The 19,670-nt window shown below is 38.6% G+C and overlaps 2 protein-coding genes across 3 annotated transcripts; one reads left to right on the top strand and one right to left on the bottom strand.

Annotated features, from left to right (window-relative positions):
- Positions 1 to 201: 201 nt before the first annotated feature.
- On the bottom strand, positions 202 to 15,619 carry LOC133532869 (BLOC-1-related complex subunit 5). 2 transcript variants are annotated; one of them, XM_061871728.1, is made up of 8 exons: positions 15,461 to 15,619; positions 15,165 to 15,265; positions 12,482 to 12,589; positions 11,270 to 11,436; positions 10,679 to 10,754; positions 8,848 to 8,960; positions 7,048 to 7,182; positions 202 to 857 (listed from the first exon to the last, which is right to left on the bottom strand). In XM_061871728.1, exons 2-8 carry the CDS (start codon positions 15,262 to 15,264, stop codon positions 777 to 779), a joined length of 780 nt encoding a protein of 259 aa, XP_061727712.1. In that variant the 5' UTR covers position 15,265; positions 15,461 to 15,619; the 3' UTR covers positions 202 to 776. The 2 variants fall into 2 exon arrangements, with proteins under 2 accessions (XP_061727712.1, XP_061727711.1); XM_061871727.1 differs by having other exon boundaries at positions 15,165 to 15,268; positions 15,461 to 15,615.
- Positions 15,620 to 16,167: 548 nt separating this feature from the next.
- Positions 16,168 to 19,669, top strand: LOC133533016 (ubiquitin-fold modifier-conjugating enzyme 1). Its single transcript, XM_061871928.1, has 4 exons — positions 16,168 to 16,437; positions 18,074 to 18,205; positions 18,705 to 18,872; positions 19,540 to 19,669. Exons 1-4 carry the CDS (start codon positions 16,315 to 16,317, stop codon positions 19,621 to 19,623), a joined length of 507 nt encoding a protein of 168 aa, XP_061727912.1. The 5' UTR covers positions 16,168 to 16,314; the 3' UTR covers positions 19,624 to 19,669.
- Position 19,670: the final 1 nt, after the last annotated feature.

The following is a 19,670-nucleotide window of genomic DNA, read 5'->3' on the forward strand; positions in this document are numbered from 1 at the left end:
TGACATACCTCTTTCGCTTCCTTCACTTTCATGACATTCCTCATACACGCTCGTCGGTTTAGGGTGCTCTTGACCTGGCCTTTCTTCAGGATTTCCCCCGATTTGATCAGAGAAAGTATATATATAGTAGTATTTGATATTGATATTACAATGATATAATATTATAAGGGGTCAGAAATGTATACACCGTGTTTTTATTGAATTGCGTTAACTCCGGGGTTTCGGTAAGTACGTTTAACGAAACTAAATGGCCTAGTTAATTTTCAAAAACAATTATTTTTTTTACTATTTTTATAAAACATAACTAAATGTTGCATATAGCGTTGTTGTAACACGGGCATTACATTTAACTCAACCAAACAATTGAAAACTGTGATATATCAATGTCATTTCTAACATCGATCGTGCGAGATAGTACGTACGTTAGTAGCAAATGTATGAACTCGCACTAAACACTAATCAATAAGTAAACAGGCCCTAAGGCAAGTGTACACGCTCGTAAGGGCCTTATAATATAAAAAAATATGATTGATTATCTCCGAAATGGAGTTAATTAGAATATCGGTGTCTTTGAGAAAGTTACTTAATTTAAGCTCAGGAATGCACCCTCGAAATTAACGCAAATAAAAAAAAAACACGGTGTATAGTATGACTTCAGGTTATGGGTCTTTCCTGTGGACAACTTCTAAACCTAAGTAAGTCTAGTGAAACTAGCCGTGAATCATTCAAAACTGTTAATCTTCATCTTCCTTCAGCTATATGACTTGTGTGCGTGGCTATGAGGCACCCCATACAAAAGGCTCTAGCCGCTTGTCTGGTGGCAGAAGAGCGTTCAGTTCCTCCACATCTGATAATGTCTGAAAAAAAAAACACATTTTCAAAATAACAATAAAAAAAACGTGCCACATTTTGGTTCAATTTCAGTTAACACGTTCAGCAACGTTTCATAACGTCAATATTATCCTCCTGAGACCCAGAATCAATTGTTTTGTTTTTGAATTTGGAATCCTTAGCTACGCAATAAAACTTCAAAATAGATTTTGGAATAAGTACAAAAATGTGTACTCAGGGTCTTAGGAGGTTATAGGTATCATAATAATAGACACCATTGGAAATATAGGCATACAACTGATACAACATAAAGACTGCCGCTAATAATCCTTTGTCCCTTTCCATCATACCAATACGTCGGAAAGGGCCAAACGATTATTAGCGGCATCGTAACTTTAGTACACGTTTATGAATAAGGGCTAGTGCGATAATTAGTTAACACATTACGTAACTACGTCGAAAATTTAAAGGGCCATATGTACTGTAAAACGTTGTATGATGCATGTGCGAATAGGTAATTCGCAACTCGTATCGTAATCGTATATAACAACAAATACTAAAAACAGAATAAAATAAATTTTCGTTCCAATCTCGAGGATCTCATCCAATCACCAAAGTTAAGCAACGTCGGACGGGGTCAGTACTTGGATGGGTGACCGTTTTTATAGATAATGGTACGGAACCCTTCCTGTGCGTGTCCGACTCGCACTTGGCCGGTTTTATTTTTAATTCTACGAGTTTAGACAAGGTCAGCCTTTGACCCTTAGCGCCCCGCCTCCAAATTTCAATATTTTTCTCGTATGTAAATATAACGCATTTTTTTTGTTTTACACGCTTCATGACGTAACATAAGTACCTACTTTTTAGGGTTCCGTAGCCAAATGGCAAAAAACGGAACCCTTCTAGATTCGTCATGTCCGTCTGTCTGTCCGTTTATGTCACAGCCACTTTTTTCCGAAACTATAAGAACTATACTGTTCAAACTTGGTATGTAGATGTATTCTATGAACCGCATTAAGATTTTCACACAAAAATAGAAAAATAACTATAAATTTTGGGGGTTCCCCATACTTAGATCTGAAACTCAAAAAAACTTTTTTCATCAAATCCATACGTGTGAGGTATCTATGGATAGGTCTTCAAAAATGATATTGAGGTTTCTAATATCATTTTTTTCTAAACTGAATAGTTTGTGCGAGAGACACTTCCAAAGTGGTAAAATGCGTCCCCCCCCCCCCCTGTAACTTCTAAAATAACAGAATGAAAAATCTAAAAAAATATATGATATACATTACCATGCAAACTTCCACCGAAAATTGGTTTGAACGAGATCTAGTAAGTAGTTCTTTTTTAATACGTCATAAATTGTACGGAACCCTTCATGGGCGAGTCCGACTCGCACTTGGCCGCTTTTTTATCTTAGTTACAGATTATTTTACTACATTTGACTATGAACCTTGTCTTAATAACAATAAAGTCGATAATTACTATTATACGATTAGGGGGCATTTTTTGAATACTGGCTTTATATTTATTGTATTAAGGTAGAAAATCATATGAAAATTACGCAAGTCTTTGAAATATCAACGCACGTCTAAGATATTTATATAAATAAAAATCTAACCTTTGCCTTGAGGAAAATCGAATCTCGCTAAATGACGTAATGATGGGAAAAACAAACTTTTCTTGAGAAATACATCGCGTTTTTTTAAAGAGTATCCTTGTGTTTTTTTCCGTTGGATAAAGATATTTTTTTTCGTCCATAATCATGTGAAAGAAGTGAGAAAAATTACATATAACTTGGCTAAAACTTTAGGAAGAAAATGTATAGGGACCGTGCGCGTTGGAGGGTCTGCTATCTTGTGGTCTGAATCGGAACCATAAACAGGCACATTTACACGTCAAGTGTTTTCTTGTGCATAGTAGGTTCTGCCATCTTGTGGGCTACATCGGAACAATAAACATCACAGTTACGCCTCGCGCCAAAAATCTGACGGCTTCTGTGCTGCCCCCTACAGTTCATGCACGCTCTCTATAGTAGTTTTTAAATTGCAACTCTTGAAAAAAGTTGCAGAGGACAGAGTTCAGTGGAGAATGTTGGAGGAGGCCTATGCCAAAAGGCACACCGAACGGCGGGACATTCTCTAGTTTAAAATATATACTTATATAATCTAATAAAACAACGTTGTACCCAATGATCAGAAATAAATGGCTTCTTCTTCCTCGCGTTGTCCTGGCATTTTGCCACGGCTCATGGGAGCCTGGGGTCCGCTTGACAACTAATTCCAAGATGTGGCGTAAGCACTAGTTTTTACGAAAGCGAACTGCCATCTGAACTTCCAACCCAGAGGATAAACTAGGCCTTGTTGGGATTAGTCCGGTTTCCTCACGATGTTTTCCTTCACCGAAAAGCGACTGGTAAATATCAAATGATATTTCGTACATAAGTTCCGAAAAACTCATTGGTACGAGCCGGGGTTTGAACCCGCGACCTCCGGATTGCAAGTCTCGCGCTCTTACCGCTAGGTCACCAGCGCTTCTTCAGAAATAAATGGCTATATAAATAAAAAAAAGGTTTTAAATTGAATTTAAATCAGTGGTAAAATGATGCTACGAAACAATTACAGAACGGAAACTAAGGGTTCCTTTTGTACCTTTTTGGTATGGAACCCTAAAAAGGAAAAAAAAAACATATAGAGAGCGTGCATGAACTGTAGGAGGCAGCACAGGAGCCGTCATATTTTTGGCGCGAGGCGTAACTGTGATGTTTTTTGTTCCGATGTAGCCCACAAGATGGCAGAACCTACTATGCACAAGAAAACACGTGACGTGTAAATGTACATGTTTATGGTTCCGATTCAGGCCACAAGATGGCAGGTCCTCCAACGTCCCTATACTAAAATGAAGAGTTAAGTTATGGCCATCTGTCCTGTAATGTATGGTCATGACTCCCGTACACCTCGGAAAAGATGGCCAATTGTAATTTTAAATTATTTTTTTGTGTTTTATTTTCGAAAGTCAACTGACCGAAGTTTACGAAGAAATAAAGATTTCAAAATAAAAACTATGACCAACCACCCCGGACTAGCCGTAAAGTCAGTAGGTACGGTCACGTCTGAAAATATCGATACGAAAAAAGTGCCAAAAACATGTATACACGACTTTATTGCCCACTTATTAAGGTAGTGTATACATATTTTTGACACTTTTTTCATATTGATATTTTCAGACGTGACTGTACATTTCGTGCCCCACACGCCACGGGGGGTTATACGGGTTTTTTACGTTTAATTTGTGGCTTAATTTAATTAAAGGGGAAAAGGTTAAATAGTTAGTTTAAATATAGTAGTAATAGTAAATTTTAAATAAAATAATTTTTTTTTTGAGTAATCTGGGCAAATCTTTTATATCTTTTTTATTCCGCGTGATATCCTTATCTTTTGTCCCCTTCTAATTAACATTTTTTTCCTGGCTTTCCTACCTCTCTTAATACATTTTATAAATGCGAACGTAACTGTATGTTTGTCTAGTACAGTCGCCATCAGAAATTTAATATCGGACCGTCAAAGGCTCTCAGAAATATCTGAACACGCCGCTATTTTTCAGATTTCGTTCAGATATTTTTATGCACCTCGGCCGCTCTGATATATCGGAGAGCGACTGTACATTGTTTGTCTTATGACGTCTTTTTGTCGTGTCTTTTTCGGTAACAACATCATCGATATGAAATTTAACCTTTGCGTTAAACTCATCGAAATTTACATGATTATGAATAATATCTATTGGGAAAAATAAGTAAAAAGTATATTAAAAGTATTTGTTATTGAGTAGTGTGCCACATAGGCCGCCGGTCTTCAGAATATCTATCAATCCTACAAGATTTTTGTTCTTCTTCCTCGCGTTGTCCCGGCATTTTGCCACGGCTCATGGGAGCCTGGGGTCCGCTTGACAACTAATTGCAAGATTTGGCGTAGGCACTAGTTATTACGAAAGCGACTGCCATCTGACCTTCCAACCCAGAGGGTAAACTAGGCCTTGTTGGGATTAGTCCGGTTTCCTCACGATGTTTTCCTTCACTGAAAAGCGACTGGTAAATATCAAATGATATTTCGTACATAAGTTCCGAAAAACTCATTGGTACGAGCCGGGGGTTTGAACCCCGATACAAGATACCTACAAGATTTTTGTTATATATAAAATTCTATAGGGATGTCAAACCACTTACTACTATATTCAATTTGACGTTGTCATGCTGCGCGCAGTACAGTTGAGTCGCTCGCGGCACAATACACGTAGACTCATTTTTGAGCTCAAGTTGACTTCTATGGCTATTCTAGTTCGCGAGTTAAAGCGAATTGCGTCGAATACGAAACTAGGGTTTGAATGCAAGGGTTATTTGTGTGCTCAAGTTCGTGCTATCGTGGTTACCCAGTGATTGCTCTGATATTAGCTTTTCGGAACTTGGGCTTCATACTTTTTTTTTACGACATTATTACACAAATTGACTAAGTCCCACAGTAAGCTCAATAAGGCTTGTGTTGAGGGTACCTAGACAAAGATATATATAATATATAAATATTTATAAATACTTAAATACATAGAAAACACCCATGACTTAGGAACAAATATCCATGCTCATCACACGAATAAATGCCCTTACCAGGATTTGAACCCGGGACCATCAGCTTCGTAGGCAGGGTCACTACCCACTAGGCCAAACCGGTCGTCAAACAAAGGATTTTTACAGCACAGCAGCAGTCAAGGCTCTGTATAATGCGTTAGTTAGAAGCAGGCTAGAGAGTGGCGCCATTATATGGAACCCACATGAGAATAAGTACTCCGCGATGGTCGAAAAAAACAAAGCAAGTTCGCCAGATATTTCGAGGTTCTCATCCAATGAATGAATGAATGAATTTATTTCATAAACATTCAATTACATAGATTTCCTTAAATTAGAAACTGCTTCCTAAATAGGTATAACCTGTACTTTAGGGTAAACAGCGCTCCTCCCCAAAAATTTAATTGCAGGAGATGTTTTATTTATATAATTTTAGATAAAAATTGAAAAACTTTAGTATCATTAATTCTGACAAATTTAACTTATAAATCTAAACATGTGTATGTGTGTGTGTGTGTATGTGTGTGTGTGTGTGTGTGTTTGTGTGTGTATGCAAAAAGAGAAAATGAATATGCAGAAATGTTCAACAGATAGTTAAGTAATTATGTTCATAATATCTTCAGTGTTTTCGTAATTTTGATATAAAAGCCAGTCTGTAACAATATTTTTGCATTCCCTTTTAGTTTTGTCGTAAATATTTAGTGTTTTATTAAGTTTATTATAAATATATTTGTATTTGGAGTATGGGGTATATCCTTTTTACCCACTCATGTACCCGACTCTCTTTGTTCTCGGCATGGTAGGCTATACAAAATTAGAAGTGAGGCGGAATAGATTTGTTTAGCTGTTCTCTTACTGAGTTCACACAGGTCACTTACGAACAATAGGGTTGTTTCCAATTTTTTGAAACGCTTGTATTACGTTCTATATTAACTAAAAGTTGCCCTAAAATTCAACTATTATACTAAAAACGGCTTTAAATATGTTAAATTAACAAAATATATTTTGACAGATGCTTTCGCGCCCAAAACGCTCTTTGAAAATTGTGTGACGTCACAGTTTACGGTTTGACACATAACTTCATACACACGTAGAAGATACAAACTGTCAACTGACATTTGTCATTTGTTGTTTATCACCTAACTGTCAACAGTGTCAATCCGAGAGTTGTGACGTCGTCAGAATCTTCAAAGACGTTTCGAGTTTGGTCACGTGACGTGTGCCAAAAGATATTTTAAATTCAATATTTACAAAAATATGGTCATTACAGGTCCCCTAAAAGTAGTTTAACATGTTCTTATAATCCAAAAGAATTTATTGGGATACAATTCTGCCCTAAGATTTGTAGATGGAAACAACCCTATTATGTAATCCGTAATTTATAGATATTACTAATTATTTTAATTTACATTGCTAATAATATTAATTACAGCTATAATATTTTTGTTTATTATAAGAAATTAATATGGGATTGCTATTGAATTAATTTTGTGTGTTAAATTGTTTATTTAATGTATTTAAATGACTAGTATGTAAGATCTTTGGTATACTACTATAATGCTTATGTATGCTGAAATAAAATGAAATGAAATATATACCTGTTGTAATAATGAATTGCAGCGACTGAGCTGGTGAGCCACCTCATGTACTCTGGCGAGGCGCTCCGCGTGGCGAGCGTTGTTTCGCTGTTTGTCCACCATTGAGGAGTAGAGTCGGGAGATTTCGGAGTCCGCCTGGAATAATACACACGTGTTTCAAAATTCGACACGAGAGCAAACGATTCAACTGAGCCACGCCGTTCTGCCGCTTAAATAGTGTTTATTTTTTAAGTTTATAAAATTTACATGTACAGTCCCCATCAGATATATCGGAGCGGCCGAGGTGCTCAAAAATATCTGAACACGCATTCTAGGGCATTGACAATAGAGGCGACTGTTATATATATACTGCGGGTAGATTAAAAGTTTAATAGCCTATTGCCGTCCGCCCACACTTTCGTTCTTAAAAAAACGAGAGTTTCACTTGTGAGCCAGTGGGGTAGTAAATGCGCACGCACTCGCGACCGGTGTGCACAGGCCTTTAAAACTAATACCAGGGGGAGGGAACTAGATCGTTCGGGCGTTCTCGGCTCCGTTCGGCTCCGCATTGCTCCGAGCAATTATTAGGGTCGGCAAAACTTGACATTCCTTTGTGTGCACAACCACAGATAAGATAATTACCTACATGAATTTTGACAACCCTAAATAGCCGAAAGGGATAGTGCCATACATTATGACGGGATATGATTCGGCCCTGAATCGCTGTCAAACTTCAGTTTTGTAGGAAGTTACCTTTCTGTACGGTAGTACTATTATTTATTCTCTGGTACCTGTACCTCTTTAAGTTTAGTAGCGAGTTGACCTTACCTCTTTGAGTTTAGTAGCAGTTGCACTTGTTCTTGGGCCATAGGAGTAGCGCAGGCGCATGCGCTTGCAGACGGAAGAATATAGAGAGAAATAGTTACCTCTTTAAGTTTAGTAGTTCTTTCTTTTAAGGTTAGTCGACCTTACCTCTTTCAGTTTAGTAGCCAGTTGCACTTGTTCTTGGGCCATAGGGGTAGCGCAGGCAGATGCGCTTGCAGACAGAAGAATATAGAGAGTAATACATACCTCTTTAAGTTTAGTGTCCAGTTAAACTTACCTCTTTAAGTTTAGCAGCCAGTTGACTTTACCTCTTTGAGTTTAGTAGCCAGTTGCACTTGTTCTTGGGGTAGAGCAGGCTGATGCGCTAACAGACGGTAGAATATAGAGAGTAATACATACCTCTTTAAGTTTTGTAGCCAGTTGACTTTACCTCTTTGAGTTTAGTAGCCAGTTGCACTTGTTTTTGGGGTAGAGCAGGCTGATGCGCTAGCAGACGGAAGAATATAGAGAGTAATACATACCTCTTTAAGTTTACTGTCCAGTTAAACTTACCTCTTTAAGTTTAGTAGCCAGTTGACCTTACCTCTTTGAGTTTAGTAGCCAGTTGCACTTGTTCTTGGGCCATAGAGGTAGCGCAGGCAGATGCGCTTGCAGACGGAAGAATATAGAGAGTAATACATACCTCTTTAAGTTTAGTAGCCAGTTGACTTTACCTCTTTGAGTTTAGTAGCCAGTTGCACTTGTTTTTGGGGTAGAGCAGGCTGATGCGCTAGCAGACGGAAGAATATAGAGAGTAATACATACCTCTTTAAGTTTAGTGTCCAGTTAAACTTACCTCTTTAAGTTTAGTAGCCAGTTGACCTTACCTCTTTGAGTTTAGTAGCCAGTTGCACTTGTTCTTGGGCCATAGAGGTAGCGCAGGCAGATGCGCTTGCAGACGGAAGAATATAGAGAGTAATACATACCTCTTTAAGTTTAGTAGCCAGTTGACCTTACCTCTTTGAGTTTAGTAGCCAGTTGCACTTGTTCTTGAGCCAGTGGGGTAGCGCAGGCGGCCAAATGTGCTTGTAGTCGCGAACACAGACGTATCCAAGGTCGCGCATCTAAGCCTGATAATAATTATAGTTTATAATATAATTATTAATCGTTCATTATTTCTGATATTCAGTGAAATATTTATTTCACTTCCGACAAGACGAATCAAATCCGGGATCAATTTTACCACTAGCTTTTTGGTGAAGGAAGACATTGTGAGGAAACCTGGAAACATTAGCGAAGAAATTCAAAGGTGTATGAGTAGTTCCCAACCCGCATTGGGCCAGCGTGGGGACTATAGCTTTAACCCTTTCGCGTATGAGAGGACTGTGGCCCTATAATTATAGTTTCAGAAATTACGACAATAACATCCATATATTTAAATATTTATAAAAAAAATCGTTTTTTTTAATATCACGACGCCCGCCTGATGGTAAGCAGTCACCGTAGCCTATGTACGCCTGCAACTCCAGAGGTGTTACATGCGCGTTGCCGACCCTTTAAAAAACTGTACACTCCTTTTTTGAAGAACCTCATACTGTAGACCCTCGGGAAAACCTCGGCAGGTAGCTCATTCCACAACCGGAGCGTTCGCGGCAGGAAATTCCTCTTAAACCGCACAGTACGCGACCAATTAGGTTCTAGGGTGTGAGGATGAACACCCTGCGAGCGAGCGGTGCGGTGATAGAAAGCGGCCATTGGTAGAACACACACAAGGAGGCAAAGTCTCTCCTTAGACTTAAAGGTTCAGTACCGCCTCTGAGTTTGGGATCGTCGACGATTCGTACGTACAGCGCGCCTTTGGACCGAGTCGAATCGAATCAGCTAATCGATACACCATTCCACCATTTGTTGGGTTACTAAGAATGTGTATAAAGGCACCGATGTCATATGGCATTAGATTAGCTGAAGTTATAAGCACCTCCCTAAGGGCAGGTTTTCTACTGCACTCTACAAGAATGTGATAGACATCTACTAATCCACAGATGTCGCAGTTCTTCATTAGAAACCTAAAATTATTGAGCGGCACGTATATTGGGAGCGTGCACGACTGTCACGCAACCTAGTGTCCGCAAGTCTAGGGGAAAACGTCAATTCACTACATCTTATAAAACTACTCCAAAACTAAAAACTTCTGAACGGATTTTCATACGACTTTCATCTATCAATAGAGTGATTCTTGAGGAAGGCTTAAGTATATAACTTGTTAAGGTTTTGTGTAAATTGTTTCAAATATAACGATGTTGTCGGAAAAAATCACGCTGGCTAGGAGCTTTAATCGAAAACGCTGCCTAATCCGTTTGAGCTATAACAACACAATGTATGGTGGGATTGTTTCCCATTCATAGGTCTACAAAAAAGTCCGCGATGTTAATTGTCTATCTTTTAAGGATAACTTACTATACATATTCGTAACTTCTACAAAAAGATCACGTAATATGTGGCATTTGCAAAGCTATTTACATGGATACATTATTAACAATTATCAAAATACATACGTTAGTTATATTAAGCATTTCATACAGCTTACAATGGTCCCTTACACCATACAATTTAAATGAATATTTCAGGAGTAATCGTAAATCAAAGTTTCATTTCGAGCCATATAATTGTACGAAATGTTAAAGACGCTATCCGCAGTTAGTTCAAATTTTTACCACCTTATGCACTGGGATCGCTTTACTTACCCCCACCATGCACTTCGCACGGTCCCAATAGGTTGAATTATTGTTTATTATGTGTGTATACGCCGGAGTAGCTTACGAATTCGCATGCAATGTGAAGACCTTACCTTCGAGCACTTCAGGATCGCGAGCTCCGGGAAGCCCCAGCGTGCCGCGCATGATCGGTAGAAACGTTGGGATTTCCTAAAAAACACCGGTTATGTTGTTTGTATGTACATTTTGAGGTAGGTATTCTATTATCATAATGTTTCATTTGTTCGAACCGCGTTTTATTCAAACACTAGGATTCTCTAAACTTTTGATAACGGTATCCTGTTTACAGTCACGTCTGAAAACATCGACACGATCGAAGTGCCAAAAATATGTATACACGATAGCCCATATATTAGGGTAGTGTATACATCTTTTTGGCACTTTGTCCGTATCGATATTTTCAGACGTATGCCTTATGGCCCATATATTAGGGTAGTGTATACATCTTTTTGGCACTTTGTACGTATCGATATTTTCAGACGTGACCGTACAACCCATTGAGTTCCGGGACCCGCTCAGTGAGTTCTGTCTGTAGCCGCTTTTCTCTGCAAAGCGGGAAAATGCTGGGATCGCCTACGAGCGTAGCACGCAGCGCTACGAAAACGTTGGCAGTGAATGTGTTAAAAGAATGTACAATGTATACCAAAAATGGCGGAAAATGGTACCTGTAACCGCCGTATGTCCTCATCCAGTGTCGCTGTCGCCTGTTCCTTCACAACGATAATGTCTCTGGTACGTTTCGTCTTGCGAGCCTGCAGCGACATCTGTCGCCGTTGAAGAAGCGACTTTTTGGAGTCCTGGCGTTGGTTCTTTGTCGAGGTTTTGGGGGAATCTGGTACAGGTTAAGGTGTCAGAAATTATGCAAAATTGAACCTTATCACTTTACAATGTGTTTGTCCACGTATAGTGGAGCCGTTAACCACGTATAGGACGATGAATTTTATCGACAAATCACCCCCTCCATACATATGCTTTTCCTCAACCATTTTAAAAATGCACCCCTTCAAAGTTTATGGCGCCAAACACGACTGCACTTTGTTAATGTACCATTTGTTGTAAATATCAAAATATTCATAACTCGGTAACTACTAGCGCCATCTATGCGCAACTTGTAAGAAACTGTTCTTATACAATAAAGCAGTCACTTGAATACATTCGAAGCAAACTCGTCGTTTTATTCATTCCCTCTGCCTTATAAAGACTGAAACTTTTGATAATTTCAAAGATAAACTTTAAGCGCCCCTTGCTGTGGTTAACTGATTAAACCATTAACTCAGGGTCAAATTTACAGGTAACCATAGTAACTCCACGTTTAACCGGTCAACCCCAGGTTAGTAGGATGGTGCAAGTGGCTCTAAGGGCTGCTCTACACGATGGCCCAGCGTAGGCCAGTCTAGGGGACACAGCTATGCGGTGGAATGAGATAGCAATACCACTTATTCCCTCTAACGCATAAATGCGTCCCTTGGACTGGCCTGCGCTGGGCCATCCTGTAGAGGAGCCATCAGACTTTTATTATGAATATTGATATAAGTTGTTAAAAGTTTTTTAGCCTATTTTTAAAACCTGCACTTAAAACATACAAAACAAAATCTACTCATAGTAAGATGAATGAAATTCTAAATGGGTTGAAAAAAAATTATGAATACAAGTACAGTAGCAAGGAGTCCATATAACTTGATTTCCACCGGCTTCCTGAATTTTAGGTAATTTAGCACCTACTCCTATAAGTCTAAAAAAATCAGATCAAAGGTTTATTCAATAAGTATTTTTTTTTAAATCTCCATAATTCATCAACGGAAGGGTTTTTGCCCTTCCAGATTAGAGAGGTCCTAAGTACTGATTGAAAAAACCTTACTGACTAATATTAGGCTCACCTCCTATAGGCCGGTCTACGGTGTATGAGATGTAGGGCAGCTCGGAGTCACTGCACACACTTGCTCCCGGGGAATTGTTGCCACTGGCTGGGGGCTCTCGACGATGTTCTGTCATGTAGTCTGGTTTAGTAAAGATATTATTTACGATATAACCCGCAAAGCTAGAATGCACAAGAAATGGAAAAGCACTAATAATGTAGCTATATACGATGAGTTTTCAAAACTTCGTGCCGACATAAAGCAACGAATAGACAAAGCTTATGATCACTACGTCAGTGGACTGGAAGCTAATGTGTGTCATAATCCTCGTGCTTTCTGGAGGCATATAGGTAGCCTTAAGTCCAGAGGTGGCTTTGAGCCTTGTGTTAGGTTTGGTGATCAGGAATTCAGCGGTAAGGAGGCAGCTGATGCGTTCGCGAAATTCTTCTCTAGCGTTTTCTTGCCCGATACCCCGTCCCTAGATCATAATGCCGTGATGCTGAATGATAGCTTCAGATCCGCGAACTATGTGCATATCAATCTTATTACACCCCGCGACGTTGAAACGGCCTTAATTAAACTTAAAGCTCAAAGCTCCATAGGACCGGACAATTTTCCACCTTATATACTAAAGGGATGTAAAAATCACTTTCTTCAGCCAATATTGTACATTTTTAACTTGTCAATTGCGACTGGTGTGTATCCTAAACGGTGGAAGCTCTCTCGAGTAACTCCAATTCCCAAATCTAGTGACACTTCAAGTGTAGAGAACTACCGGCCCATAGCCATACTTTCTTCGTTAGCGAAGCTGTTTGAATCTGTACTGAAGGCATTGATTTCTCCCCAATTAAAACCATTCCTTTGTGACGCACAGCACGGCTTTAGGTCGAAACGATCAGTGGACACCAACCTGTTGACGGCTACCAACATCATTTCAGAACACTTAGATAGAGGAACACAGGTTGATGTCCTCTATCTTGACTTCAGGAAAGCTTTTGATCAAGTTGATAATGATGTTTTACTTGGAAAGTTGTGTGCCATTGGTTTTTCGCCGCGATTGTTAAAATTGTTTGCCAGTTACATGAGCGGCAGGCAACAATTCGTAAAGCATGGTTGTTTTGTTTCATCCACTTACTCTACACAATCCGGAGTTAGTCAAGGATCCATTCTTGGCCCTCTGCTATTTGGCATCATGATAAATGATCTCGAGGTAGTTCTGAAAGAGAATACTAGGTGCCTTTTGTACGCAGATGACCTAAAACTCGTGCTTGGTGTTAAACAAATGGCGGATTGTGAAGCGATGCAAAGAGACATCAATGAGGTTTTGCAATGGAGTGTTGCGAATAAACTGCATTTCAACGTCTCCAAATGTTGCGTTATGTCCTATACTCGCTCGCCAAACCCTTTAATTGCACAGTATGTCCTTGGTTCAGAAGTCATAGCTCGTGTAACAACTGTCAAAGACCTGGGTGTTACCTTCGACGCCTCTCTTACTTTTCATGACCACATAAAAGGATTAGCTGCCAATTGTTATAAGCGACTTGGTTTCGTCATCAGGAATGTGCGCGATTTTAACGATCCCAGAGCCATCAAACTGCTCTACACGGCTCTTGTGAGGAGTAAGCTTGAGGCGGCAAGTATTGTTTGGAACCCAGCTGAAATCACATACGCCCTTCTCGTAGAAAAAGTGCAAAAAACATTTCTTAGGTTCTTGTATAAGAAGCTATATACTTACTATCCATTCTTATATCCGACCAAGTACTTATTAGGATCTTTAGGTTTTAATTCCCTTGCAGTCAGACGCAATTACAATCTCCTGGTGACAGCATGTGGAGTTTTACGTGGCGAGACAGACTGTCCTGAACTGGTAGGACGAACTGTTAGACTCGCTATTCCATTTGTGCCCAAAAATCTCCTGCGACCGCGAAGTCACAAGCTTTTGGCCGTCCCAATTACACGCACTGTAGCACATAAAAACTCGCCTGCTGTGCGGGCTCTAAGGCTGCTGAACTCCCTTCTGTCATGGGCACCAGATTGTGATATGTTTGCAAGTCGATGGACGGCTGTGTATCAGATGTGTATGCGGTATTGCGAGGTGATGGACGAAAGATGATTGTGATCTGTTTTTCCTAGTATGTAATCCTATCATATAATCTGAATTGTACAGTGCTTTGGTCTCGACTGTAATGCTGTATATATATATTAAAATATTAAATAAATAAATAAATAATGTACACTTTTTATAATAAAATGTATACATAGACATTCCTATGCGTTAACTTCATACTAATTTCATTCAGAAATAACAAACTCAAAATTACAGACTCCGAAAAGATTTTTTACACTTTTCACTGTAACTCTGACACTAATCTGAGCCTGTTCTACTGAGTCCGTTACATATAATAGCATCAAGTTCTGATGATGAAACCATAAGTAGACGCCTCGAGATTTTAACAAGTTCAATTCTTTGAATACTTTATTTACAAATTGAAATAGATGTAATATATGAAAGAAAAAGTGACCAAAGCCTCCAGAGCCCAGGGCTCAGAGTGTGTGTCCTCTGCATTCGCAGTAGACGCCTCAACCACTAGACCACCCAAGTAACCGCAGCTTGGGTTGATTTCTCAAGTAAATGCAGTCTATTTAAGGCTTTTGGAACCCTTTGGTTTCAACTTTGTAACTTATTATGTTAAAGCAGGTTCACCTGGAGCACTACTAGGAGCAGCGATGGTGTATCCACGGCGCACGGGCGGCGCCCTCGTTGCCGCCTTCGGCGCGGCCGCCGATGACTGCTCTGATCCCATGCTGCTAAAAACCAAACTCTTGCAATTCCAAATAAACTAAAATATTATTCACGATTGCTAACCTGAACGCCACTACGTTTAGTTAAAACAGTGAACGACCTTTGTTTACGCCTCTCTATAGTCAATCAAACAATTATTGTAAAATGTTTTCAGTTTTCGAAGATTACAGATTCCTCAACAAAATACATAAGAGTACCTGTTACTTCACCGAAGCACGGAATTTGCAGTATACCGAATCTATTTATACTTATTATAATATAATAATTTTCATATATACGTGAATTTCTTCAAAAATATTTTATAATTTTATTTCTGATTAAGATTTGATTGACATTGACAACATCAATACTATTCACTCTTCACTCATGTCCAAATCACACCCACTTACAAATATGCAAAAGAAAATATTCCAAAGACTCAAACATACTTTTAAGTTCATATCTCCTAGCCTATTTGATAAATATAATTACTGTTATTGCAAAAATAAAATTCTTATAGATTGAAAGATTTACTCTAAATATTATATATTGAAATATTTTCGATCACATTGTAATTCACTTTGGACAACACGATCGAAGTGTCATTTATGCGTTTTGTCTATAGCTACAAATCTTACAATTGTGGTTTTAATAATTTAAGTAACATCTTGTTACTTCTTTTAATATTTTATTTTATGAATATTATTGTGAATTTATAAATAAAGTGTTATGTTTGTACTACAAATTTGCCTTTATTTTGCAGTTTGCACACCTAAATAACGAAACGCAGATTGACACGTTGACGTCAAACGTCACAGCTGATGAAATCGAGTAGGTGAAAATTTCTTAAATTAGTAATAAAGTGTTTTCGCTATCGTAGCGACCTTAGACTTTATTAGATTAATGTTAAGAAGCATAACAGCATTACAGAAAAATAATAATTGCCAAAAAATTACGACTAAATTGAAGTAGTTTCGCAATTAATCTAATGTTTTCGTCTTGAAAATCCTGTTGTGGTGTTTCGCCACATTCTACTCAAAGTTATGAAATAAAGACCAACTATTAGATCAAAATGGTAGACGAAGGCACGCGCAAGACCCTGAGTAGCATCCCGCTGCTGCAAACCAAGGCTGGGCCTAGGGACAAGGAATTATGGGTGACACGTTTGAAGGAAGAATATCAAGCTCTTATTAAGGTATTTATTAAGAAAATGACTTAATTAACAGCTGTTTTACTGTTTAAATGAATGTAGGTTCGCTAAGTTTGTTTAAGAAGTGGAAATAGTTCTAGATAACATCAGTTTTAGACCAAAATTTTACTTTACCTAGTTATCTTCAAACATATCTAGTACTTAGTAATGTACTTATTCACTTCCTGGTTACTTCGGTTTAGGATACTTGCGGTATGGATTTATTTATGACGATTTCGTCACTAGGATTTTAATCTTTAAAAGCTTGATTAGGTATATACATATTTGTATTAAAAAAGAAAATTCTGTTGTAAACAAATCTAAGTAGGTAAATTATTCTTCTAAGTAGTATTTCTAAATTTCCATTTGGATGGAGACTGGGACGAACATTAATATGATGATGAAACCAGCAATGGACAGCAACCCAATAAAGAACATTATTTCTTATTTTAAAACTAAGATTTATCTATTTACTCAGTACCAGCATCTGTCCACAATTTTGTGTATGTAGAAAAATGATGGTAATTGATAAAAACTATTGTTTGTCCTTCCCCGGTCCTCAACTGTCTCCATACCAAATTTCATCTTAGTTCAGAGGTCTGCTAAGATTGGCTACGTCAGTCACCTAAGAGCGCACCAGCGACACTCTCAGCGGTAGAAAGCAGTTGCTGTGGCTGAAAGCGGCTAGGAGATGATGAATATGAATAGGAAACAAACAGACAAGGGGTCATCTATTAATTACGTCACATGAATTTCTAGGTTTTTGACCCCTCCCATCCTTGTCACACTTAGTCACATTTGCCAACCCCACCCTCCCAGTCTGACATTACATTTTTTGATTTAGGTATTATTCATATTTTATCAAAATATGTTTGATAAAAGAAATTTTTGTAATGTTACTATACAAAACCGATTAGGAAAGAAACTTAAACAAATGTAAAGAATTACCGTTCCAAAATACGTTATTTAAATTTACAATAAAAATTTAAAAATACAGTATGATCGTGTTTTTCTCCAATTCTCCCTCAATTGCTCAAAGGTTAACTGTAAGAGGTCCCTTAAAGGGATAAGTTCGCCTTTGTACTAATGATGAGTGTTTTATTTTCATTTTTGTACAATAAAGAGTTTTACTACTACTACTAAAAATTGGTTACTGAAGGCCTACCGCGAACCACGTTCGACGTATTGCCACTCTGTCGCACTTGTAAATTCGTACGTAATTGTGAAAGGGAGGCAACACGTCGAACGTGGTAGGCCTTCTGAATGCCTTCTGATGTTAAATTGACGTCACATAGTTTGTGACTCCCCCCTCCCCCTTGACAAAGCATGTCACATATTCTTGACCCCCTCCCTCCCCCTACACGTGTGATGTAATTAATGGATGACCCCCCATAGTTACTGTAGCATTATAAATAACTGTATAGACTTGCATTGAAATTGCTGTATAGGCTTGTATTCGTGTGAGTGACACCGCTGTACTGGCCCCATTCTTATTGCCCTTAAGGCCTGTCCTTATAGTCTGTATCTTGAGGCATTTAAATAAAAATAAACAAACAATTTCTATATTTTCGGGTAGTAATAACTGGTACCTGCGAGTACAGAGTCCAACACTGGTGCACTTAGTACATTATATTTGTTACAGTATGTAGAAAACAACAAGGCAGCAGACAATGACTGGTTCCGTCTGGAGTCCGACAAAACTGGAACTCGATGGTTCGGCAAGTGCTGGTACGTGCACAACCTGCTCAAGTATGAGTTCGACCTGGAGTTTGATGTAAGTCTGCTAGTATATATAGATGTCTGTAGCACAAATATCTGTTGATTAAAAATTTCAAGTAAGATTTTCTTACTTACACATGTCTTCCAAAATGTCATTACAATTAGTGCTACAATCATTTACTTACTTATTTACTGCTGTAGCTCCGACACCAAAGACCGTCATGCTTCTCTGTCCAAAACCGTTTCCGTCCAGTCAACGGCGCCGAGTTCGTTAAGGTCTTTTTGCACTTCGTCTCTCCAATCATTTAACTAAAAAATATTTATTAGCATTCATTTAGATCTGACTTGTAATGTTTTGCAGTTAGTAAAACCGTTTTTCTTCACAATAGCGTTTCACTCGTAAGTAAAGTTTCTTTAACGCTCGTGCCTCAAAACCCTCGCAACGCCTAAGATTCCACTTTATAAGCAAGTTAGGAACCTTTGCTGGAGTATCAATATTAACATGAGTTAAACAACAAATTCTTGAAAAACAAATAACTATTTATTTGTTTCAGATCCCCATAACGTACCCAACAACAGCACCAGAGCTAGCGCTACCCGGCCTCGACGGGAAAACCGCCAAAATGTACCGCGGCGGCAAAATATGCCTGACCGACCACTTCAAGCCACTCTGGGCAAGGAATGTTCCCAAGTTTGGCATCGCGCACGCTATGGCTTTAGGAGTAAGTATTACATCTACATTATACCTAGAGGCTCTGTATTGCATCTAGGTTATAACTAGTGGCTCTGAGCTGTAAACTACTAAAATATACCTGACCAACCACTTCAAACCACTCTGGGCAAGGATTGTTCCCAAGTTTGGCATCGCGCACGCTATGGCTTTAGGAGTAAGTATTACATCTAGGTTATACACAGAAGCTATGTATTACATCTAGGTTATACCCAGAAGCTCTGTATTATATCTAGGTTATATCCAGAAGCTCTGTATTACATCTAGGTTATACCCAGAAGCTCTGTATTACATCTAGGTTATAACCAAGGCTCGGAAATTGGTTAAATTTCCAAACCGTTATCATGTACTTTGCGTAAAACCTTTTAATTTCGGTTTCGCTCAAGAAACCGTTATTTTTAGTTCAATATTATGGTACCATCAAGCTGATCTGATGATGGAGACAAGAGGTGGACATAGGAACTCTGTGATAAAACAACGCAATTTAATTGTGATTGGGGTTTTTAGAATTGTCTCGATGAGTATTAGTTGCCTGTGCAAAGAAAAGTACAGTCAGCGATAAAAGCTTGTACCTACCAAAAATGAAATTTTTGCCAAAAACTTATTTAGTATGTAACTGATATTTCACTAAATAATAACCTGGCAATGTAACGTTTCAGCTGGGCCCCTGGCTGGCGGTAGAAATCCCCGAGCTGATCGAGAAGGGCGTCATCTCTTACCAAGAAAAGGGGGAGACGAAATGACCACATGTGTATACCTGATTAACAATAAACTATCATATTTTTTCTAC

Source organism: Cydia pomonella, chromosome 28 (assembly GCF_033807575.1).
Source record: "Cydia pomonella isolate Wapato2018A chromosome 28, ilCydPomo1, whole genome shotgun sequence".
Lineage (NCBI taxonomy): Eukaryota > Metazoa > Arthropoda > Insecta > Lepidoptera > Tortricidae > Cydia > Cydia pomonella.

What these genes read in the sequence shown, in the direction of transcription:
- LOC133532869 (XM_061871728.1), bottom strand. Translation starts at nt 15,264, where the DNA reads ATGGGATCAGAGCAGTCATCGGCGGCCGCGCCGAAGGCGGCAACGAGG. An exon ending in TGCTCCTAGTAGTGCTCCAG is followed by an intron (nt 12,590 to 15,164) that starts GTGAACCTGCTT and finishes ACTACATGACAG; the next exon opens with AACATCGTCGAGAGCCCCCA. An exon ending in CGATCCTGAAGTGCTCGAAG is followed by an intron (nt 8,961 to 10,678) that starts GTAAGGTCTTCA and finishes AATTATTATCAG; the next exon opens with GCTTAGATGCGCGACCTTGG.
- LOC133533016 (XM_061871928.1), top strand. Translation starts at nt 16,315, where the DNA reads ATGGTAGACGAAGGCACGCGCAAGACCCTGAGTAGCATCCCGCTGCTG. An exon ending in AATATCAAGCTCTTATTAAG is followed by an intron (nt 16,438 to 18,073) that starts GTATTTATTAAG and finishes TATTTGTTACAG; the next exon opens with TATGTAGAAAACAACAAGGC. An exon ending in AGTTCGACCTGGAGTTTGAT is followed by an intron (nt 18,206 to 18,704) that starts GTAAGTCTGCTA and finishes TATTTGTTTCAG; the next exon opens with ATCCCCATAACGTACCCAAC.